The sequence below is a fragment of the Zootermopsis nevadensis genome, unplaced genomic scaffold, assembly GCF_977971745.1.
Source record: "Zootermopsis nevadensis isolate Lab colony 2312 unplaced genomic scaffold, Znev_1.0 Znev_ptg000018l, whole genome shotgun sequence".
Lineage (NCBI taxonomy): Eukaryota > Metazoa > Arthropoda > Insecta > Blattodea > Termopsidae > Zootermopsis > Zootermopsis nevadensis.
Genome location: NW_028259150.1, coordinates 6,109,534 through 6,135,712, shown reverse-complemented (window position 1 = coordinate 6,135,712; position 26,179 = coordinate 6,109,534). Strand labels below are relative to the sequence as shown.

The window sequence follows — 26,179 nt, the reverse complement described above, 5'->3', positions numbered from 1 at the left end:
TCATTAATCGTTCTTCGAATTACACACTTGTAAAAATCATCTACATCAATTTTCATTTTCCTTCTTGGCCGTTTTTTGTGAGGTGTGCTGAATTATTTCCCCACTCGTTTATTATGTTCACGCTCTTTTAAAATGCTTTTCAGAGTGTTTAAGGACACAACAGTAGCTTCAGAAACACGATGTTGTATTTGATTAACGTTAATCACATTGCCGCTGTCAGCTTCTTTCTTCATAAAACTGTAAACACTTATCACCATTTCTCTATTTTGGCTGTGTATTACTTTACGCCCCCCTATTTTCTTTACACCTCTGCTATCGCCTTGCATTCTGTTCATGCTGAGTAGAAACAATATGGGTAAATGTTATTGAATTGGAACTCAACACACGAAGTGAACTTGGTCACGGCTCGCTTGTAATTGAGCTCCGCTTAGAATCCACCCACTGTTCGAGCTGCAAATACACTGCACATCTCAAGGCCACAGGTCATGTCCGAGCAAACGTCTAATACAGTTTGAATAGAAGGGGTAATAAAGTTTCAAAAATAAATTTTACATGTGTGTTAGAAACAGACATGTACAGAAATACATAACGCAGGGTATCGTTCCTTTTCTCGCAAATGGCGAAACCCACCACCCGCCATAACAGCCATACGCATTCGAACATGGCGGTATTATTGTAAGCAGTAGTTCAGACAGCTGCCGCTGGATCGCGCCTGTTGGTATGCGGTGATTCGTTCGAAGCTCGACAGTTATTCCTCGTTATTGCTGTTGTGTACGCGTTACTTGGTAGTTGTAGCGTTTCTGTGGGAATCCGTGCACCGTGACAATATCAGCATAAGTGTTGGCCATCTTCTTATACGGTAAGTTCACGACTTTATTATGTAAGGACAGGAAACCCACTTCCAACGCGAATTCGATTGCAAGCGTGAAGATAAATGTGAATTATATGCACAGCGCGGAAAATTTGATTATATGCGATCTGTCCAACGGTGTAGTAGCAGACGAAAATTATCATTACTATTTAAAAAGCTAACGACGGTTAGCTTTTACGTCTTTATTCGCATAACCAATTTGGTCCAACATTCAATTTGTGTGACAGTGTAAACTTACTTCACTGATTTATGCCTCCTGCATCTTTCACGCCCTCTTCATGTCACAAACTGCATGTAACCCTCAGTCTCGCTTATGCGATTATTGTGTAAAGTTGTGTTGTATTTTTTTAAAATGTATATTACAGTTTACTGCAGTTGGACAGCATCCTATAATGGAGAGGTTGTAAATTTTAAAGAGAACTCGATTAAATTATAGCACCCTTACAGGGATATCTCGAAAGATTTTCGTGAGAAAAATAAACAGCGAAAAATCACAGATTTCATGAAACCAAAACCACTAATTCTTGGTCCTGTTTATCTCGAACCATCAGTCTCTGTATCTGATATGTTTGAGTTTAATGTCCAACTATGTGCTAATATTTTATTTTAATACCAAATTTTTTTGGAGGCTTTCCACGGTCGCGTTCCCGTATCCACATTAATCCGACACAATATCGAGTTTGTCAAACGCGGATTCACGAAACTCGCCGCTTTTGAGGAACTTAAACACCCCATTGGACGAGGGTTCATCGTACCTGATTTGGTTGACGTTGCATTGTGATAGTTTCATTGTAGGGAAAGGTAATTGGCGTTGCAGGAAAGTGGGAAAGGTTGTTTCATCATCAATGGAGTATGAGTCGAAATGCGCACGTGCAATGCGATTAACCGAAATGTATACAGAGTTCAACAGAAACTTTCACCTTCATACACAAAAAACTAAGAGTAATTTATCTGGAGAATGTATGGTTTTTATAATAACCGTTGATGTCATTGATTTTTCTGAGTTTCGTCGTATACATGAACCCGTTTTAATGTATAAGCGTCAGGCCACTGCACTACTGTGAAATGCAAGTGTAACTATCGCTTCTGTGCTTCATGTTTATGAAGAAAACATTCAATAGCAGCAGATTCTCTTCCAAAAAAATAGAGATACGAGGCGCGTCCCAAAAGTAAGTTTCCCTGGGGCCGTTTACAGAAACAAAACACAATTTCATGGAAATATTTATTGCAACAGATACAGCAAGTGTCCAGCTATTTTTCAACATATTCGCCACCGGAATTGAGACATTTGTCATACCGTGGGACCAACTTTTAATACCTGTGTCGTAGAAGTCTGCCGCCTGGGATTGGAACCACTGTGTGACAACCATCTCCGCCTCTCTGTCATTCTCAAAACGCTGACGCTGACCGGACAGGAATTTCTTGAGGTGTAGGAAAAGATGGAAATCACTGGGAGCGAGGTCCGGGCTGTAGGGTGGATGATTAAACACCTCCCAGCTGAACTCCTGCAGGAGACTTGCTGTCCGTCGAGCCGTGTGCGGCCTAGCGTTATCGTGCAGGAAGACAATACCGGCACTAAGCATCCCGCGCCGCTTGTTCTGAATGGCCCGTCGCTGAAAATTGTCTGCACCAGCGACGCACCATCTGCTTGCTCATAACGTTAGGCCCATAGACCCGGCACAGCTGACGATGAATTTCGATCGGCGCTATGCTCTGTGCATTCAAAAACTTTATCACTGACCGCACTTCACAGTCGGCGGGAGCTGGAATAAGAACCTCCATCTTCAACAGCTGCAACGATGCTTAGTGCCGGTATTGTCTTCCTGCACGATAACGCTAGGCCGCACACGGCTCGACGGACAGCAAGTCTCCTGCAGGAGTTCAGCTGGGAGGTGTTTAATCATCCACCCTACAGCCCGGACCTCGCTCCCAGTGATTTCCATCTTTTCCTACACCTCAAGAAATTCCTGTCCGGTCAGCGTCAGCGTTTTGAGAATGACAGAGAGGCGGAGATGGTTGTCACACAGTGGTTCCAATCCCAGGCGGCAGACTTCTACGACACAGGTATTAAAAGTTGGTCCCACGGTATGACAAATGTCTCAATTCCGGTGGCGAATATGTTGAAAAATAGCTGGACACTTGCTGTATCTGTTGCAATAAATATTTCCATGAAATTGTGTTTTGTTTCTGTTAACGGCCCCAGGGAAACTTACTTTTGGGACGCGCCTCGTATTTTATTTTCCAGTTTCGTTAATTGAGATCAATGATGGTTTTTGGGGTGTTTAACGATCGACACTTTACTGCTTACTTTTTTGGAGTAGAATGGCAGGATCATTTTGAATTATCAGTTTTGGAACTCTGTGACAGGATTAAGTGGTCATGACTCAGCTCAAGTTCTATGTATATCAACATTTATGTGGAGTGACTAAGCAGAAGAAAGGGAAATTTATATATATATATATATATATATATATATATATATATATATATCTCGCGGAAATCCAGTTTCCGGGTCGCAATTGGAACCTGGAATATCGCGAATACGAAACAGCTAAGGTACGTATGTAGTTCAAAAGAAATGCTACCAACATTCAGATCCGCTTACTTGCTTGTGCTATTTGGGAGTCTAATTGTCGAACTGTACATTGACCGGGCAGCACTATCATAACCTCGGGCACACGGACTTAATGACGGACCCGACACTAGGCTAGTTACAGAGCAAAGACAGCCTTTTCAGTTCAGAAATCTATGTATGCCTCGAAGTTCGAAATACCGTATTCTCCCGATTTTAAGACGCCATCGACTGAAAGACGCACTCTCGATTTAGTAACAGGAAAATGAACGTATATTACAATAAACATTGTCAATATTCAAGCATAAGACTTCTTTGTATCAATACTTTCGGAATATTTTTGTCGCTGTCTTTGTGTTTCCTGTTCCATGACTGGTGTTAAGGACATGAAGATTTTCCTCACGCTTTAGTCATACAATATAACGTTTCGACATCAGTTTTTAGATTTTTAGCATTTTTTCGAGATGAAGAATTTGGAGCCGGATTGGGTTGTAGATTATGGTAAGCTGCATTGTCCACTACTAATACCGAATTTGGTGGAAGGTTTGGAATTAACTTCGTTACGAGCCATCTTTCATCGTTGTCAAAATTCATTTCGCGTTGATAATCTCCAGATTTTGTCCCCGATTTAAACATTAACAAAGCATTTGGAATTAAGTCATTTTCATTGCCAGTATGTACGATGATGACTCGCTGTCCTTTGGAGACGGGTGCAAGTGGACCTGCATTTGTTCTTTTGTGTGTGAGGAGTGAATGTACGTTTTGTCCGTGTAGATGACAGGGCGCCCCTCATTTCTGTAACGACTTATATTTCTCAAATCTGACAGTCTTGCTGCACGAATATCATCCAATTCTTAGACGCCATCCGATTTCGGAAGTCTTAAAATGTTAAAAGGCACGTCTTAAAATCGAGAAAATAAAGCATACTTAGCTACAACTGAAACTATTCATTCTTACTATTGCTAAAAATGTGCAAACATATCATATTCTGTCTGGTAACAGCGGGCAAAACGTCTCGAATTTCAGTATAAAATAACGCTGTTGCATCCATTACCCCAAAAATTAGCGGGGACCAATGTTTCGCCTCTGAATCAGGAATTCAGGTGGTCGAGCAGTATTTCCTCAGTGGTTGGCCGCGCGACAAGATCTTTACGTACGAGGCTGATAGCGGATGCTGTATACCAGTGTATAAATAAATAAATAAATAAAAAGAAGAAGAAAGAAACCTGAATCATTGTCTTCTTCGTATCACAGATATTTCAAAATACACAAGAAAAATGTGTGTGTTCACACAGAATGTTATACATGTTCAGCATTTCAATGTTTACTATACCAACATAACATAACTGAAAATACGCTGAAGTTCCAAAGGCGTTCGTTACGTCATTAGCAATGTTGTTCAGTTGTTTCAAATGCAAATATACTCTTATACTACAGATCAAATATTTATTCAGACAGTAGATCTATCCTCCCCCAAAGCAGTGCAAACGCATGTGGAAAGCCAATAGCAGCTAATTTGTTGATAGAAATTCACCAGTTCAAACGTATTTGTTAAAACGCTAAATTATTCAGAGTTAAAGCCTTAAATTTTTAAAAGGTACGTATGTTCCTCCACATTGCCATGGTCAAAGCTTTTCTCCTGAGAAAACAGACAGCACGTTTCCTTATATCTCCTTAAATATTCACAACGATAAAAGCGTTTTAAATATGTAGGTTTTAATGAGGTGTGCGAAGAAAAACCAGATAAAACTGAATAATGTCTGATACCGTGACAAAATCATTATATAACGCTAGCAAACTAATTCTTTGAAAATGAGGCAAAACGCAAATATTTTGGAACGACAGCAACAATTTAAAATTGCATTAATGAAGAAATTGAGAACAGACTAAATTCGAGTAATGACTGCTACTGTGCAATACAGAATCTTGTCTCTCGTCTGCTTAGAAATCTGCAAAAGTATTGTTTTACCTAGATGATGTCTTTTGGGTTACAGCGCCGTGTAGTCTGGTAGAAGTTTACCTCCGTTTCAGAGGTCCGTGCTGCCTCCCTGATGATGGAGGCAGCAATGACGATTCATATTCGGAAATTCGCTTTTCGCTGTCGAGTTCTCAAAAACATTACCACAAAGATTACTTCAAACGTTTCGCGTGGTGCATCTTCGCGCTGCATCTCGGCATCAAATCGACGAGCTCTACACCACAAACCGAATTTCTTTGCAGAATGAAAAGCACTCCGGCTTCGTATTCGCGAGTCCCGGGTTCAAATGTCGGCCCGAAGACTTGAGGTTTTCCTCGGTTTGTCCAGAGAGATGCCAAGATAGTAGCTGAAATTATATCTCAGCCACTTCCATCCAGGCCCTTTCTAATTTATCAGTTACTATACTAATAAACCTATCAGTCGACGTTACATAATCTGAGCTACTGACAGCGTCGTTAAACAAAGCGCAGACAAATAATCATCGTAGTTCGTGCCTCCTACGCTAAGCTTCTTCACCAAATGTATGCAGATATTTATATAATTCTGGTTATACAACCAACAAATCACAATCTCCATAATTGAATTAACAATTCTCGGATAATAAGGGGCTCCATAGTTTGTAATATTCATCAAAAACCACTAGGAAGATGAGCCGGGCGGGACATGTAGTGCGTAGGGAAGTTTTTGGATGGCTATGGGGTGCCGTGCATGGAAACAAGGGAAGCATTGCTTCCGTAGTTTCGTTAATTTCCGTAAGAGTTAGTCCCATCCGAAGTATCTATAGGAAGCAATTCTGTGTTGTTGGTCCGTAGTGCAGAGGCGAAAGAATGTGTTCTTTCAAAAGTGATGTGAAAAGTAACTGTTTATGTGCGATTTCAGTTCTTGTTGGGCGTTGTAAGTAACGTTAGGTTTTATTAAAACATTGCACGTGCATATTTAGATGGTGCAGGATTCTATTTGTGATCGTATTTTGAAGCATGTTAAACTCCATAAAGTAAACGATCCGCCTGCAAGGGAATAATTTCTAATCTCGTGGTACAAGTGGCAGGGGAGTGATTAGACTCTAATCACATCAGGGCGATGACCTAATGAGAGAAGGGGCAAGGACCTGTGAAACGTCGGTAGACTTCTACCAGACTACACGGCGCATTAACCCAGGAGACAGCCATCTTCAGACTCACCTCCGTGAAAACCTCAAATCTTACTATAAAGAGTTTATAACAATCAGCTCTGCAAATGATAAGACATTAATTATAAATGACTGCGTCTTTTAAACGTTAAGGAGTGATCAATGTGAAGTGTGAGCCTTGTCTTCATCCTGTACAGATGACAATTCGGCCTTTTACGTTTAAAAATGCGATAGCCTACTCTGTAACCCCATAATTACTAGTTAAATGCAAACTCTCGTTCCAAATTGGTCATTCGAAACATCATCTCTCCTTCAATTGAAATTCAATCGAGCTGTCATGTGACACGAATGGAAATCATCGAATATACGCTCGAGATCCTCGTAAAAGATAATCTTAGAAATTTCGATTGTGGTATTCTGAGTTACGCAGGTCTCATAGCCTAACCCGGAAGACCACAAGACTCAAACCTTCAGAGCAGAATCAGTAAAATGCATGTTGGCCAGATACTTGGGGCCTACGGGCCCGACAGCAATCAAAATTTGTACAGAACATTTTGGGCTTTTTCAGGTCATTCAGTTTTCGCAAAGAAAAAGTTTTTCGTAGTTTCGCAGATCCTCTGCTCGTGACACAGTCTGCATCCGGGAACAAATCACAGACTTGATTTTCTCAGGAATTTTTGTACACGCCTTACAAACTTGTATATTCGCATCAACGGAGATATTTGGTGAAACATAAAATAGTGGTATGTATATCACGCCAGAAGGGCGTAATGCTGATGATTCTTTACACACACAGATATACAGACAATTATATTTCGGCGTATGAACACACTTAAGCACATGTCACACCAAATAAGCGTAAGAACTTCGTCTCCGTATGGTTATTTTGTCACCGTAGGTAGCTTACCAATGTCAGAGGAGTTTTCATGATTATTTCGCCATTAGCCTATAACTAGAAAACATTTATAAATAGCACCAAGTCATTTATGTGTGTTGATATACAAAATGTGCTTGATTTTTCTTGTGACACAAAGCATACTTTGTGCGCAATTTGTTGGTTTAGGCTGTTTCCTGTTGTTCACGAGAACATCAAATAGACTTGTAAATTTCCCTCCAAACGGTCATTTGTAAATATGCATGTTAAATGTTCTAGGAAGTGTACAATTCATTAATGTGAAAGCCGGTAACTTTTTATATTTTGACCTTCAGCACAACACAGAATGTGTGGAGAATGGAAGAATTACGTAACCAGTAATTTCTTCCATATTGTAATTGTGGGCAGAAAACGTAGTTCGGACGGGGGGGAACAAGAAACCTATTCATCAATTTTCAAAGCAGTGAAGCCGAAACCTTCTTTGAGAGCTTCCAGACATGGCTTCTTTCAGGTGGCGTTAGCCACTTTACCTTTCGCTAACAGTCACCACTCTTATCCGCTAGCTGGCTTCTATTATACACATAGTATATTTTGAATGACGAATGACTTGGCATTCGTGTTAATTTTAAATGGAAGATTTCTGGAATGTTATTGGGTTAATATCAAAAGTTAAAGCTACTCCTTTGCCTCACCCGTGAAGGCGCATAATGGGAGTGGAGTTAGGAGCTCCAGCATTCTAGATCGGTTATAGGTGAGGTAAATGGCCAGCCAAAAGCACTGGCAGCTTTTTTGATCACGAACAGAAATCTGGCACCCACTAGATAGGAAGTTTGGTGAATTCCATAACCGTTGTGGACATAGCGGTGAAAACAATGATTCCCAACGACCCAGTCGGGATTCGAACATCCATCATTTACTAACTTTGAACTACCCTGTCGTGCAGAATTCTTCACTTCCTTGTGAAATTTGTAACAAAACATTTATAACTTCTTGCAAATTAAGAAATTAGCAAATATGCGCGATTTTATCTTCATTCTTGATCCGGGTTTAGGTCTCTGGTAATACGTCTTCATTGTCTGGACTAAGTGAAGCATATCGCCGGCAGACTCAACGCGTAGTTCTCTTTGTGTACCTTCGGTGCATTTAAGTCGAAATTAATAACAAATTGAAACATATGAAAAGTATTAATTAATATATATATAAGTATAATTAATTTTAGTAAGGAAGTCTTCTTAATACAACCACTTGAAATACGTAAGGAATGGAAGGTTTTGTTTTTCTGAAACAGACTTCAGGCAAACAAATTGTAAAGACGTGAACAGAACTGAAATGTCACATATCTCCAATAGTGAACTTCCGTTTTTGTGGTTCTCGATATTTGTATCCTGTTAGCAAAGAAATAATCGTAATCGTAAGTTAGGTCAGCTATTTAATAGTAACCTAGTTTAGTTAGTAACTCTTGACAGTTTTTTTATGAGTGGATAGTTTTGTCTTTCATTCCGAGAGAAGACTTTGTTCAAGGGTGTTAGAAACAACTACTACTTGGACCCAAGAGAGGTGGTAACTGGATAACAGATACAGCTGCTCAGTGGGAACTTTCAAATTTGTATTCCATGTAATAATGCTACTTAAATGAAGAAAGAAGAAATGGGCGAATGACAAACAATAAAGAACTCACTGGCTACAATGGTTTGGTTGGAGAACACGAAGGTAACATACTACCTGGGAGACTTAGCTGTAGATGGGAGGATCATGTTGAAATCAGCCCCGGATAAATACGTCAAGATCTGAACTGGATTGAAGTGGTTCAGGACAAGGTTCAGTAACGTGTTTTATATAATTAGTAATTCAAATCTGTCTTCTATAAAAACGTCTGTATTGTCAACGTTAGTTACTTACTCTGGTTGCAGAACCCGAAGGCCCAATGTCGCTAATACCAAAGTAAATCCCACTACTGGACACGATCCCGAGCCTGTTTTATCTGCCTCCAGTGTGGGTGGATTCGGCTTGGTAACCAAATCAGCTATATTCTGCGAGGACCCAATCCATGTTTCTCTCGACCTTGCTTCTGTACACACAGGCGAAAATTTGTTCTATTTTCCGTTTTAGTGGCTTATTAGTCTAGACCCTACAGCAACACCAAATAAAGAATTATTAGGAACTAGTTTATAATTACTTAGTTTGCTTTCTTTAATAAATTGTCTTTCATGATATTAACTTTAATAAACAAACTCAAGGTTAATTTTTTCGTTCCTTTCAAAACTATTCGGTTTTTGCTATATTATGTATTTGCTGCTGAGAATAGCCTACTTAATTAATAACCAGTCGTTATCTTCGCTTATGACGTCACATCTGGAACATTGCTTCCAGCATTATTGTGTTACACAATGCGACTGAAATAAAATAAACATATGTAGTATGAGCGTCGTTCTGCGTCAGGCCGCTATAGGCCTACTGAAATGTGGCCTTGGAAGTGCCGGTTACCATAACAAGTTGGGATTGCGTTACTTCATATAATATTGCTTCGAGCCACGTGTATTATTACTGCGTCGTCAGAAATTACACAGTCGTACAGCGTCAGCATCAAGTTTTGCGTAAAGCTGGGGGGAAAGCCCCACTGAAACACATAAAATGTTACGAACAGCTTATGAGATGAGGATCTGTCCCGAGCACAAACATTTCAATGGTTTAAGCGTTTTCAAGAGGACAGAGAGGATGTGGAAGATGAACCTCGCAGTGGACAACCGAAAACGACCTCCAACCCCAAATTGGTGGAGAAAGTCAGCAATTTATTCGCAAGAGACCACCGATTGACACTCAAAATGATGACAAGAGAACGAAATGTGGACGTGGAATCGATAAGGTCCATAATTATCAGACTTGGACAAGAGAAACATTTGTGCGAAGTTTGTGTCACGCTCTTTACGTGATGAGGAAAAACTCAGAGGACTGGATGCCTGCAAAGATTTTGTGCAAACAGCTGACGGTGGACCTAGTTTCCTAAAATCCATCATTACTGGGGACGAGTTATGGTGTTTCCAGTATGATGGTGAAACCAAAAGACACAGTGCAGAATGGCAATCACACAGCTCACCGAGAGCAGAAAAAGATGCGTTTACAGATATAACGCATCAGAGCCATGCTGATCACATTATTTGATTCTGAATGGATAATTCATAAGGAATTTGTGGCACAATGAAGGGCCGTCAATAGAGAGTACTACCTAGTGGTACTGAAACAGATTTGCAACATTTCGCTTAGCGGCTTTCGCATGACAACGCGCCTGTTCACACAGCGATCTGGCCAAAAAAGGGATTGCAGTGCTCAGTCAGCTTCCGTATTCCCCTACATGGCTCCAGGAGACTCTTTTCTGTTTCTCAGGTTGAAATTGAGATTGAAATGAAGATTTCTGTCTTCTGGGTTGTTGACCTCAGAAACGTTGGTAAACATCGACTAGACTACACAGCGCAACAACCCAGAAGACAGAAATCTTCATACTCACCGCTGTGAAAACCTCAAATCTTACTGAGATTGATATGTCGCTGACTTTATACGATCGAACACATTCAATAGAACGTGACGGCGGAACTGAATATTATCACAGCAACCGAGTTTTCCGAGCCTTTTCAAAGTGTATATGACCGCTGTAATACGTGTGTATGGTCCCTCGGGGATTAATTTGAGGGAAACAGGTTGTCGGTTGTATAGTGGTTTTTATTTTATTTCAGTCTTATTACTTTTTTCCGCATTGTATACACTTCGGGATCTGTGTTCTGGTTGTTAATATTTACTTTTTTAAAGGAGAGCTTGTTTTGTCATATCTGGAATATCACCGTGTACTGTTTCATCCAGAACTTTACAAGGTTATGACTGTAAAATTCTAACTTTATGTTTCATTGTGAAAATTCAATATAATTACAGCTCCACATTTTTACTACTGAATTCAGGGGATGTTCTCTAAACGGACTGAGAATTCAGTCACAATTTTCAGTTTCAGGGGGGAAAATAATTTACTGAAAGTATGCCTAGTTTGGAGACCAAGGTGCTGCCAGATAACTTCATGTAGTGCACAAAACAAATTAAACGTGTGGGTCTGAAACAATTGTATCAGCTCTTATCACAAAAACTCTTCTCATGTGCTTATCGTCTACAGTCGAGTGCAGCAACAGCGTTATATGAAGGCTTCCCATAGCTTCACAAATCACAGGAAGAAGTATAGTTTTCAGAAGTCTAGCGTTTGTAAAATACTGCATTTCATAAAAAATAACCCATCACAACCTTCCTTTGAAACATTTTATTCGCCGCAAGTTGAAACAAGTGAATAACACAATGGGAGCTAGTACATTGAATTCTGCTTTATTAGCGGCCTTCACCGAACTGTCCGTTCTTTTGACACAGTCCATGCACACTTCATATTTCTGCCATGAGAGTTCATTTTAATTAAAGACGTCCAAAGTTAAAAAAAAAAAATCCATGTCATTTTGAGAGTAGGCAGCAACTTCGATAAAAGCAAATCCTCGTTAACTTCATAAGATAGCGTAGTTGCGTCATATTGTGACTTATTAAATTAAAATTAAATTATTTGGTTATTCCGTCAAATCACAATGTATTTAAAATAAGATAATTAAAATAATTAAAATATCATTCTGTGTTCCATATCGAATAATCCAATTGTAAATCGATTATTCGATATGGAACACAGAATGATATTTTAATTATTTTAATTATCTTATTTTAAATACATTGTGATTTGACGGAATAACCAAATAATTTAATTTTAACCTCGTTAACTTCGTCAGGCAAAAAGGAACAAATGCTTAAGCGCTGCAATCCCTACCACATCACGCTTGTTTTATATTCTTTGCCATATCATCAGTACATCCAGAATGCAGGGCTTGGTAAGATGTCGGCAGTGGTGTAACGCTTCACCTGACATCTCCGTTCTCATGCTCAACAGATACGACGCTTCCGATAATTTGATGTCGCCTTCGACTGCATGAATACTTGCATTTCTTCAGCTTGTCGAGTTTATTAGCATAAAATTATCACATACTTTTCCAACTTTCAAGGTGTATTTATTTTGCAAGATGTTCTTGCATTCAGCGTCAGACCCTGTCCATGTAAAGCCGAAATATGTCAGCTTTCGTCGCATTTTCATGTAACTGCCCGCCTACTGTATATCTGGTGACCAACGACACTGGTCCGAATTCATTTGCAGGATTGGATAACTTTTTCACTAGCGTGGCAATGAATTTCCTGCTTGTACTGTGCATATTTTGTAACATTTCTTTAAATGAGATGTTTCACCAAAGAATTTTTGATGTAAATGCGTCTATACGGAAGGGTCATTCGGTGAAACAGCGTTAGGAAAATGCGTTAGATACATACCAACAATGTGTAAATATGGACCGACAATGGTCAGCTTTTATATGAACTCCTGCGTGCATAACAATGCTTTACTCCTTTACCTGAGAAACTAATTGTTGTCATCTGTTTATTCGTCATTGATGTGTTTCATTACTGCCGTCAACAATCCGCTTTCGTTATTGCGGAAAGAGCTGAGTTGTGAATCGCTTGTAGAAGTGCGTCGTGGAGTAGATAATATTTTGCTGGTAAAAACGTTTTAGAATATCACAATTACTTATCTTATATAAGAATTATTAAGAAATCTGTGATACTGCCCTCCACTCTCTCCATTTTAGTTTTGATTAAATTGATCATTGCCGGTGGACATCGTGGTCTCTTACAATTAAACAAAGTTTGAGGTAAGGGGAAAAGACGCATCGCACTTCACGCTACTGCGTTTGTGTCTTGCGTCATACTATGTAGAGATAACAAGATGGATGACATTGAAGCTAAAAGAGTCCGTAATTTAGAATATATGAGACAGTACAGAAAACGTAAAAAATAGAAGTATTAAATAATGAACCAGAAGTTCCCCCCAAAATACCAAAAACTAATGCTGATCGTATGAGGGATAGATAATCAAGCTATGTCTTAATCAAACTATTTACTCAATTGTAAAGCATGTATAAAGGGAATATTTAGAATAAAGCTAAATAAACCTCATTTCATTGTATTTATTACCTAAATATAATTTAAAAGCAAAGACGTATTTACGTCAGATTCTCCGGAACCGTGGTTCCACTGTCAATTTTTTACTTTATACCACATACAAAATGTTATTCCATATATGGTATCTTTCTTCTGTTATCTTCATAAGAATACATATGTTAATTAGCAATTGAATGTATTACAGTGAGTGAACTACTGTCTCTACAATGGTGGACACTGACAATAACAGCAGTCCTGTTCGGGATTTCTTTCGAGGAAAAGACATTTTCATTACTGGAGGAACTGGTTTTCTTGGCATGGCGCTGATTGAGAAGCTGCTTCGAGTATTCCCAGATGTTGGAACTATTTATGTACTGGTCCGCCCAAAGAAAGGCAAAGAAGTTTCAGCAAGAATAGAAGAACTTACCAAGAATCGAGTAAGTACTAAACAAGACATATATTCTGACTTTCTCTGTCATTATATCATCAGTTCTTTTTATCATTATAATTCACACAGTATTGCTACATAAACTAAGAAACAAAATTAAATAATGGCTTCCACTTTTCCCACCAAAGTTCCATACTTATTTCTTGTTTTCCCTGTCACAGCCAGATGCCTAGTCCAAATTGCCTTTCTTCATCCAATTATCAAAATGGCCTTAAAAATTACTTTCATAAAAGCTATTTAATTTATAGTACATATTTTTGCCTTGACTCACACCATATCATCTGTACTCTTGGCAGCACTATAAATGGTATATGTGTCATAGATATCACCATCGTGTAGTCTCGTAGAAATTGATTGCTGTTTCAGGGATGCTTACTGCCTCCATTATCAGGGTAATGAGTGGTCAATTTCTATGCGATTACATGGCACATCATCCCAGAACAGCCATCTTAATTTTATTTTTGCCTACAGGTGTATGATAAGCTGAAAGAATTGCGAGGTGAAAACATATTCCAGAAACTGGTTGCCGTGGCTGGAGATGTGGCTGAGGATAACCTAGGGTTAAGCCCTGCTGACAGAAACTTACTAACTCAAAATGTCAGTATTGTATTCCATTCAGCTGCCACACTGGACTTCAATGTTGATCTTAAATCAGCTATTAGTATCAACCTTCTGGGGACACGAAGAGTGGTGCAACTGTGCAAGGATATTTCTCATCTGAAGGTAGACTTCTTTCTCAGACATGCTTACCATATAGTCCATCAGTTACTCATCTCATATTAAGGAATGTTAACAGATACTATTATATGAAACAAAAATAGAGCCTATGAAATAATAAACAATTTAAATAAAATAGTAAATAATGCACAGTGCCTCTTTCTCAATGGCGACATTTCATGAAATTATATGGACAAATGAGGAATAAAAATGGCAATGAAAAATAAAAACATATAAAGTAAAAGTAAAGCTGTCCCACTATACACCATGTAGGCATTTGGGGGGAGAGGTGGTATAGCTCCTCATTCTTGACCTCAGCACTAGATGGAGCTGAGTGGTCAGCATCACGCCCTGGCCAAGCTTTACACCCGGGAATGGAGCCCGGTACCCATTGGATAAGAGACTGGGTGGGCCCCAGAATTGGTCTGGACACAGAAGTTAGGGGAAAAATTCTCTACTCCCGTCGGGGATCAAACCCCGGTCATCCAGCCCATAGCCAGTCACTATACTGACTGAGCTATGCCAGATCATATAAATTTCAATTAGATTGATTAATTATTGTTGGTGTCCAGGCCTAGATCATATAGAACTTATAAAAGTGATCCTGATTTTCTTTCAAAACTTTTAGAATTACTAAATATGTGTTGTGCAATACCACTGATTGGAAAACTGTGATTTTTTTTCAATATTTAAAGTAAGGCAACAGAACTGAATGCTGTAACTATACAGACATAAGATGAATGAACTTTTTTTTACAAAATATGCATTCATTGGCACATGGAATAATGAAAATTGCAGAGCAAAACGTCTTCAGAAAAAGGTAAGACTAGAGGTTCTCATGGTGGCAAGTATGAAGATGGCCGTCTTCTGGGTTGCTGTGATAATCATCCTCAAGCAGGCACCCTGAAACGTTGATAAACTTCTGCCATACAACATGGTGCAACAGCCTAGAAGACAACCATCTTCAGAAGAAGTAGATTATGTATTTGTCTTTACAGTTACCCATTTATAGTAAAAGAGAACAGAACTGAGTCTTCATATATTCTGTAGCCTTTATTGAGTATATAAAAGCTTTGATAAAGCAAATAGAAAAAAATGGGGCATATTCTAGGAATTATAGGCTTCCCACAACATTCAATAAGAACTATTAAAAGTACGTAAGTTCAAAAGAATATTTTAACTTATAAAGAGTATGAAGTAGTACAACAAAAATATAAATTAACTGAGGTGTAAGACAGGGATATCCATTATCACCTGTATTTTTAATATTTATTTAGACCATGTCATTAAATAATGGGAGAAAAAAGATAGGTTTTAAATTGTAATTTGTTGAAAGTGTTGTTTTCAGATAATAAAACATTTTAATTATTCTGCAAAGTCTCCAGCACCAAATGTCTGAAATTTCATCACTGTACAACATGAATATTTCCACAGTTGAAAACAAAACTATTATCTTTCATAGGAGAACTAGTAAGAACGTCGATTGTGATGGATAATATTAATATATAGGTTAAAGATTTTAATTCCCTTGTTTGCCAGACAAAAGCTTAGACTTAGAAAACCAAGTATGCAAGGTTTAACAGGTTATGTGGGACAGTCAAATAAACTTACCTAATAAAACATAAAAAAATTATGAAATTTTACAAAGTACTGGTAGTAACATCTCTTCCTCATGACAGTGAAGGTTGAATCAGCAGAGATGTGCTTCATGAAGCCTGTAGCAAACTGTCATAGAATATAATTGAGAAGAAACCAGAAGAAATCACAATGACAAGGAAAATATGTTTGTTATAGAATGAGTTATAATAATGATGCGTTCATTTTAAAGCTTTGTCTGTTGTATTATTCTTGGTGTGTGCAGGGTTACATCAGTCCCCTTTCGTTAACAACACAATAAATCTTTATATTTATATATCACCCATCAAATATAAAAGTATACTTAACATAATACTCCTTTTAATTGTTGTTTTGTATGTGAAGGATATGATTCTCTGTGCAGGCTCTTGTACATGTGTCTAGCGCATATGTAAACAGCAATCGAAAAGGAGGAGCGAAGGAGATTGTTTATCCTGTACCAGAGAATGCAGAGAAGGTGATCAATGTTGCAGCAGGTCTCAGTGATGAGGTACTTCTTGAATTGACACCAGCGTATGTATTTTTTATTGCCTTTTGACAATGAACCAGAAAATTAATGCCTAACTGTAGTTTTTAAATTACTTTTAATTATTTTTTATGATACTGACTTTGATTTAAACAATAAGATATATCAGTATCAGGGATTGTGAGGGAAGGTGATGACATTCCAGGACTATTTAATTGTACATAAATAATATATTATATGAAAAATATATAACAGGTGTTACTGACAGCTGTTTCTTACTTCTCCCCATGTGGAGGGAAACCGCTGCTTGGTATTAATTCAAAGTTAAGTGCTGTTTTGTGTATAAGTAAAAAAGTAAAGCTGTCCCATTATACGCCATTTAAGCGCTTGGGGTGGGTGGGGGAGAGAAGTGGTATAGCTCCAACTCATTCTTAACCCCAGGGAAAGAACCTCAGTACCCATGGGATAGGAGGCTGTTGTGGGCCCCACAGCCGGTCTGGAAGCCGAGACTGGAGGAAGAATCCTCTGCCCCTGTCGGGGATCGAACCCCAGTCGTCTAGTCCGTTGTTGCTCATATATTTGTATTCTATTGTTGCTTCTCCAAAAGCAAGTTTTTAACATGTCCTAGATCTCTACAGCAGGAGACAGCACTATATGACAAAACTTCATGTTGTGATATGGCACATTCATCAATTTTGAAATTAAAAACATATAGTTCAGCAGCTTGTACTTTACCATAGTCTAGCAAAGAAAATATATGATTACACCACATATGCTTGTACCAAAGCATAATTTCTTCTGAAGTTATGGAAAGAATTTTGTGTTTGATAGTTCACTTAAAAAAAAGTGAATTGCAATGAGAGAGAAAGGTTAAGAATCAGATTATTCTGAATCTGTAAGTTATGAGATACTTTCAGGTTCAGTAAATTAACAGAATTAAAAGTGAAAGAAACAAAGATTTAATAATTTATAATATCTGACTGCTTATTCAGTAATTATATGATGTGCATCAGCTGTGAAGTTATACAGCATTGAATGAAATTTAGCAGGATGACTATAAATGAACTTGGAGGAAGCGGGCATGGCCTGTTTTAAAGAGGTACTAGTCTGAATCTGCATGGATGGAATAAGAAAAGTGTAAACACCATCACACAGCATAGCTAGATCCTGGTAAAAATTCAAATGTGCTGCTGTGACAATCTGCTCCATGTGAATCTTTAATAAAATTTTCATATTTTGTGCTAGGAAGTACTACCACAGTGGTGGTAGGAATCAGTTAGCCCCATCCACAAAATACGTGTCAAAATCGAGTGCAGTATTTTGTCAATGTAATACAAATTTTATCGAATATTCTTCTGGCACAGTTAATTCCATTTATGAATGAACCTGTCGGGGATGATCAATGTGGATTCTGCTGTAATAGGTCAACTATTGATCAGTTCTTTTTCATTTAACAAATATTAGAGAAAAAGTAGGAGTATAATGTTTCAGTACACCAACTATTTGTGGACTTCAGGAAGGCATATGACTAAGTTAGAAATTTTTGTTTCAGGCTTCTCAATGACCATCCAAACACATACACATTCACCAAAGCTCTGGCAGAACATGAAGTTGTTAATGCTATCAATCAAGTGCCATCAGTTATTGTCCGACCAAGCATCAGTGAGTACCAGCTGTTAGTTCTGAAGCAAGTCATGACAAAATTTGTAAATGTAAAAAGAAAGGTAAAGTAACTGAAAACATAAAGTGAAGTTACAAATCTATATCTAGGTCTCACCAGCCGTCTCTTCCCTTCAGGCTTCCCGACCAATACCTGGTGCACACCTCTTGCCCCATCCATCTCATTCTTCTTGACTTAATCACCCTGACAGTATTGGGGGAGGAGTACAAATTTTTAAGCTCATCATTATGCAGTTTTATCCATGCCCCATCACCTTCCTTCCTAGGCCCAAATATCCTCCTCAACACCCTTTTCTCAAACACCTGCAATCTGTGTTCCTCCCTCAACATGAGAGACCATGTTTCATACCCATACACAACAGGCAAAATTATTATTTTGTATATTTTAATCTTTAGGGTCTTAGAAATCAGACAGGAAGATAAAATATTTTGAACTGAGAAGTAGCAAGCATATTCTAGCATTCCAATTCAATAGCCTAGATAATTGGAAGTTAATATATAAACTGAACTTATGACCTTCTTTCATGTTGCAGTTACTTGTGCTTGGAAGGAACCAGTTCCAGGCTGGATTAACTCTAAGAATGGGCCATCAGGCTTTATAATGGGCGCAGCAAAGGGTGTAGTCCGTCGTTTGCCTGCTAATAAAAAACTTATTTATGATTATATTCCTGTTGACATAGTAATCAATGAACTCATTGTTGCGGCATGGCACGTGGGCACAATCAGGTATGCATACTTAACATTGCTAACCTTTCACACTCAGTAGCTTACTTGCTACTTCACTAAATGCATCAACCAGTCATGTCACAGCATCACACACCATAAGGTGTGTTCTTTAAACCAATATAACATGCAATCCATTCTAGTAGATAATGTTCAGTTTTCAGTACGTATCTTGCAACATGTCTAATAGGGGACTTTGAAAGAGGAATATCTTGTAAAACACTACATTTTGTATAGAGAGACATATATTTTACAATCAGTATACTGAATGTTTTTATCATGTCAGTGTTTAATATGACCATCAGCTTCCATGGCAGTCTCTCGCATAAAAATAAATTAACTACAACTTTTCAAGTTTGATATGGTTCAAAAAACAATATTTTGCTCCCCTACTGGCTGGTGCATAAGACAGTGAAGGAAGAAACTGTGTTTCTATTATGAATAAGAGTATATTAATTTAGCCAGAATAATATAATTTCATAATGAGTACATGTGCATTCTTCCAGTAAAAGTAACAGTATTGTGATCTGTTGCTTGTTTATTCAGTTATTTGATAACACGATACCAACATTTGAGGTTAGATTCCTCATACTAATGTACCCTGCATATATGCCTGCTGCAAGCCAAGCATCCTATTGATCACTGAACTCACATCCAACAGATTGATGATTAGAAAACCTACTGTCTATCATGCTGTATTACTGTACATTAATGTAAGCGCTGTATTTATTCTCAAATAATTACAACGTTCATATTTGCTCCCTAGATTATTCATAAAACTGCTGCAGGACTTATTAAGTTAGTAAATGTGAGTAAAGCAACAAATGTGTTAGGCTTCAAATTTAACTAGAGTCAACATAATAGTCATATATGAAACATATTTTAACAATTTATTTTATTAGTAGATATTTCTGCAGGCATTCTCAATTGATATATTTATCTCCAGAAACTCTTTTTGTGCATTCTTTCTGTTGTGTGCATGAAATAATGCATATGGATCTGATTACATCTGGATAGCTGTCTATTTGTGTGATTCAATTTGAGAATCGCTGGACAGATTTGGATAAATCTGGTATGGACATTATGCCATTAGAGACTACCCTAAAACTGTACTTACAGTTTCCTACAATCAGTAATATTGACATGAAAGATGAACAAATGTGTGAGGTGGGATCTACACTACCACCACTGCAATAGGGCCTTATAATGATGTATGGTTATAGATTTCCAGAAAATAAAAAAACATCACAAGAGTAATTCTTTGTATAAAGTAAAATAACAACATGGAGGCTGCACGAAAGAAAAAATTGACTTGACTAGGATTTGATCGTGCAACCTCATCTGTACAGACCAGTGTGCTACTACAGAGCAAACATTCCATATGACATATCTGTATTGATTTATATTATTTAATGGAGACATTAACTCCAAATGATTTCTATTGTATTGATCTAAGGGGAACAAGTTCAGTCACTCCAGGCACTCAGACCACTGCTGAGTCTATTGTATACACCTGATCTTAAAAGGGCTTTTTAAAGAACCCTATAATACTGGTAAAATTTCTGATATGTATTCATGAAATATCCATTTTGAATTCTGTTATGTGTAGGTTCTACAGTATCTATCTAATCGTACATATCAGATAAGTTTAACTTCAAATATGTAGTAAATAACACTGAGAAAGCAATTTTATAGAAATGTTAGTAACTGATTTTAAATTCTTTCCAAACCAAAAGACAGTAAATATGTACATAAGTTGCCATTTTGTCATTGTCCTATTTTTTAAACTGTTCTAACAGGCCACATACTACACCTGTATACCACTGCACATCCAGTACTACAAATCCTTTCCAGTGGTCAGCAGTGGAGCACAAGATCAAGGAAAATCTGCACAAATATCCATTAAAATCAGCCGTTTGGTATCCCACAGTGAAGTTTTTACCAAGTTTGCTGCTTTTCAGAATATCAGCCATTTTTGTCCATTTCATCCCTGCTTATATTCTGGACACGATCACTAGGATAGTTGGTGGCAGACCAATGTAAGTAAATAAAATTTGAAAATAAAACACATGTAAAATTTATCAGTTCATTGTGCACATTATTTCCAGTAACACAAATTTTCAGTACGTTTGTTGGATATAAATGCAGTACTTTCTGTAAGTCTTAACATTTAAGAATGATTTGTACAGAATTATATGTATGTTTATGATCTATCGTCATACTAAACTTCATATATCTGTCTCTAATAGTTCATCAGTTGTCACCATCTACCAACACTAGCATCATTAAATGTATAGCTATAAACTCTAAGATCCCCATGAAACTGCTCATTACAAACTATGTGTATGACAAAGGTGTTTGTTACATATCTGTTTTATGGTTTTTGTAAAGAAAATGAAGAGTAAGAATATGGAATTTGGATGAATTATAGATGATAACTTATTAATAAAGTTGTAAGTAGGCAGAGCTAACAATCTTCGGCAGAATGAAAACAACAACATACATCTGAGTGATAAATATCTCAGCTTAGTGAGGTATAGGTTGCTGGGTGCTGACCAAATTCCAGCAGACTTGATCCCAGCAGGAGGTAAGACATTATGTTCTAAGGCAACAATTCTCTTACATCTATTGGAAGAACTGCGACAGCAGCAGAAAGAATCTGTTATTGTACCTTTCTATAAAAAGGGCAATAAAATTGTGTTAAGAAAGAATTATTCAGAAATAACACTGTTACCAGCCGTACAACATTTTATTGAACATTCTTCTCTCAATTTATTTGTTTATAGTTTATTTAACTTCTCTCAAGGTTAACTTCTTATATGGATGAAATTATTGGGGAACATAAATGGGGATTTTGACAGAATAGATCAACTACTCTGCATGTCAGATATGGGAGAAGTAAAGGGGTACAATAGAACAGTAGATTACCTATTTATATACTTCAAGAAAGCCTATTAGGTGGCTGAGAGAGAAGTGATGTACATAGTAAACATAGAGAAAACTTAAGTAAGTTTTGTCACCAGAATGCAGAACAAAAACATGCTACGAACGCACATTAATACATATTTGATGAAGATATTTTTAATCACTGGTGTTTGAAGTCCTGTATTTTGTGTGTTCACAGATTGGTTCGCTTGCACACAAATGTCGATAAATCTCTGGGTCAGCTAGCACCATTTATTTTCAATGATTGGCGATTCGATAACTCCCAAACCAAAGACCTTCAGAAAACACTCAGTGGTCAAGACAAAGATATGTTCAATCTTGATATTTCAAAGTTGGACTGGGAAGATTACTTTGTTGACATGATCAAGGGAATAAGAATGTACCTAAACAACGAACATCCACGAACTCTCCCAGCAGCAAAGCGCAAAGATTCTATGTGAGTATGGTCTATTAAACCATTTGTTTCCTAATCCGTAAGAATATGCTGAAGAGTGACAAGAGAAAATGTACAAAGAGACTCAAGAAAATTAAGTCAGATGTAGGAAATCAGAGAATAATAACAGCCAAATTTACTTAATTATATTTCCCTAGTGATTAGTCTTGGTAGCTGAGTCAGTAGAACAACTATGGCCTGGACATTGATAATTTGTTTCGAAGGCAGAGGCAGATATTTTCTGTTTGTAAACATGTCCATGTCAGCACTTGGGCTCATCCATCTTCCTATCCAATGAGTATGAAGATGCATAAAGCCACTGTTTCAGTTCCATCTCATGTCAAGGTCTCAACTGCTGTGACAAGCTTTATTTTCCATTATTAACCTACTTAAATTTGGCCTAAAGAATCTGAAACACAGTTATGTGCATGTTACAAATTGCAGTCATATGGACACCTCTTCTGATGAGCGAAGGTTAGGTTAGATTAGGTTAGGTTGGTGATGTGCATGCGCAGAGAATCATAGGTTGTGGCATCATCATTAGTCTACCATCATGACTGAGCATCTGTCTTGTTGGTATACCTTTGAAATTACACAGAGAATTTCTGTTCTGAGGCCTTTATGGGTGAAATGCAAGATTTGTGGTATATAGAGGGGCACTGTATTGGGGTTTGACTGTACTTAGAAAATGTTATGAAATGATTTTTACTCTCTTCTTAGCGTTGTGAAAGTGAATCTTAGAAAATGTTTGTTATGAAGTCGCCTGACATGAACTAGACTAGGCAGGCTGTATTGGTGATCTTTGTTAGCAGTACTATATAACCTTCAGGTATAATACCAGAGAGTTCCTGTAATTATTAAAGCTTTTATTGAGTCCTTTATCACAAAATTTAAATTAAGTGTATTCTGGTGCTATTAGATCAGTTAATTTGAATTACCATTCGTACACTACATGTTATCATTGAGTATGTTAGCCATGGCTGGGTACATTTAGTATAGATGAATTCTGCTGTGTTATGCACAGCAAAGGATTAACCACTCGCAATATTGTAATGAATTCTTCTCAGGCTACCAGCCATATCAAGTACTTGAATGGAGAAAACGCCAATGTTTCAAGAACCATCGGTTGGTAGGCTGGTAGCCTGAGAAGAATTCATTACATTTAGTTGCCGTGAAAGCTTCAGATCATATACTCTCAATATTATAGTGCAGAACTGATTTCTTTTTTTTCCAGACTGATGGTACTGAACTTACTGACACAAGCATTGGTGTTTAGCTTCATCTGGTGGATTGGTTCAGTAGCACTAGGAACCCCTATGACCAAATGCAGCTGGATTGTTGTCATTTCATATATAATCTTTAGCTTTCTTTAGTGTTTTGGCAGACACATACCACTGAACCAAAAGAAGAGAGTATCTTCTTACTGCAGTTTCAATAAGATACTTTTCTAAATATTTACAAATACTTAAACTTTGTAAGCATTTAGATATTGATGTAATGTGTGATCCGAATCTTATTTGGACTGATTTAAGTTAATTATGGCTAATTAGATAAACAATTATATGAATAGAAAACAGTAAACTACAGGTTCATTAGCAAATTCATTCATGAGTTCATGTGAGTTGAAAAATGTATGAAAGTTAAATAATATGAATTGGTTGTACATGACTTTTTACTACAGTTTATGTTTTGTTATAATAATTTTGCATGTTACTTATCATTGGCGATTTCATAAATGTTATACATTTGTAAAGGAAACTGGCTGCTTTCCTCTCTTCCTCAATTACAGTATACCTGGTGATCAGTAATGTAAAGGATTTTGGGTAGTAAAGATAAACAAAAATTGGATGTAATGGACTCTCAATCTTCTAGAGAAGTAACATTAAAAAGGAATAATAATAATAATAATAATAATTTATTTACATTCCATGGATCCATAAGACAGTCAGATGACGATAGGATGTGGAAAAAGTCATAATAATAAAAATAATAATAATACAATACATATTATAAAGTACAATTCGTACTATTATATAAATTTCACATAATACAAAACAAAGTATTCACCTAGAGAAATGATAAGCTACAAATAGATCTACCCATTACACACAAGAAAAATTTATCACTTATTTGTAAACAACATAAATTCATCCACAGAGTAAAAGGAGTGTGTAATTAATTATCTTTTTAATGCTACCTTAAATTGCTCCTTATTATTTACAAGACTTGTGAGATTTGATGGTAGACTGTTGAAAATTTTGATTCCTAAATAATATGCACTCTTCTGAAAACATGAGAGGTTGGCAATTGGTCTATGAAGCTGATTTTTATTCCTTGTGTTGACACTGTGTACAGCAGAATTAGTTTGAAAGAGTTCTTGGTTATTTACAATAAAGTTCATTAACGAGAATATATATTTACAAGGAAGAGCTAAGATCTCTAATCTCTTAAATAGACTTCTACATGAATTTCTAGGTTTTACACCAGCCAATAATCTAATAATTTTCTTTTGTAAAGTGAATAATGAACTTCTGTGTTCCAGCAGAAGATGTTTGTTCAAAATTTCTAAGTATTACTTTTTTATATACATGATGAAAGCACCTATACCATCTTAATTTAGCTGTAGTAATGAACATATTTCATGATGTGAAATGTACAGAAATAGTTTTCTTAACTTGAAATATGTTTTGGGCAGGAAAACATTTATTTTGTGGGAACAAGTGAGTTAGCAAATGCAAGAACATATACCATGTTCATAAATCAAATTAAATCAAACCTGTTGATCCTACCATACTGGATTCTCCTGGCAAATTACTTAAGTCACTTATACACATTAAAATAAGTTAAATTCTTCAATACATTCAGGGCTGTGGTGTGAAAAATCTTCCCTCCAGGCTAATGAATTATGTGTTATATTTTAATTAAACATGAACTATAAAAAATGTAAAAGCTCTCCCACTATATGCCATGAAGGTGCTTGGGGGGGAGAGGAGGTATAGCTCCCACTCATTCTTAACCTCGGCACTAGATGGGGGTGACTGGTGAGCATCACACCCTGAGTTTACCTTTGGGAAGGACCCTGGTACCCATTGGACAGAAGGCTGGGTGGGCCTAAGAGCCAGTCTGGACACAGAGGCTAGAAGAAAAACCTCTGCCTCCATCTGGGACTGAACCCCCGGTTGTCCAGTCCATAGCCAGTCACTGAACTACCCTGGCTCAAAGGTGAAGTATAACTATTTAATTAACAGAGAAGAGTATACATAAAATACAGTATTATATTTACCTTTAGAAAGTAAACATTACAGCATTTTCAACCAAAAGCTATGTGAATCTTAGTATATTCTGGGTGAACCATACTTTCCTGTTACAAAGAATTCTAATGCTACAAATTACAAATCTTTCATTGTAATCTTCAATGTCTAGTTTGTGTGTTATTCAAACTTATCCTAATAAATGTAATAAGTGTCATAATGGAATAAGCAATGAAGTGTGCCTTGGTTTAATACATCTCAGTGGATATCAGACAGTCTGATCCATGGACCAACACATAAGTAATGGTTCATCTGAGCATTGTTGAAAATTATTTACAAGGAATGCCTTCCTTCAGAAGGATCACGTCCCTTATTTGTACATGTTACTATTCTCAATATTTT

At 37.2% G+C, this 26,179-nt stretch overlaps 2 protein-coding genes across 2 annotated transcripts in view; one reads left to right on the top strand and one right to left on the bottom strand.

Moving 5' to 3' along the window:
- The window catches only part of LOC110832999 (putative fatty acyl-CoA reductase CG5065), a 103,130-nt gene that overhangs the window by 65,803 nt on the left and 11,148 nt on the right, over nt 1–26,179 (bottom strand). The window lies entirely within an intron of this gene.
- LOC110833000 (putative fatty acyl-CoA reductase CG8306) lies at nt 711–24,705 on the top strand. Its single transcript, XM_022070548.2, has 9 exons — nt 711–859; nt 13,684–13,915; nt 14,398–14,649; nt 16,643–16,791; nt 18,297–18,406; nt 18,958–19,150; nt 20,947–21,186; nt 22,272–22,529; nt 23,761–24,705. Exons 2-9 carry the CDS (start codon nt 13,706–13,708, stop codon nt 23,897–23,899), a joined length of 1,551 nt encoding a protein of 516 aa, XP_021926240.2. The 5' UTR covers nt 711–859; nt 13,684–13,705; the 3' UTR covers nt 23,900–24,705.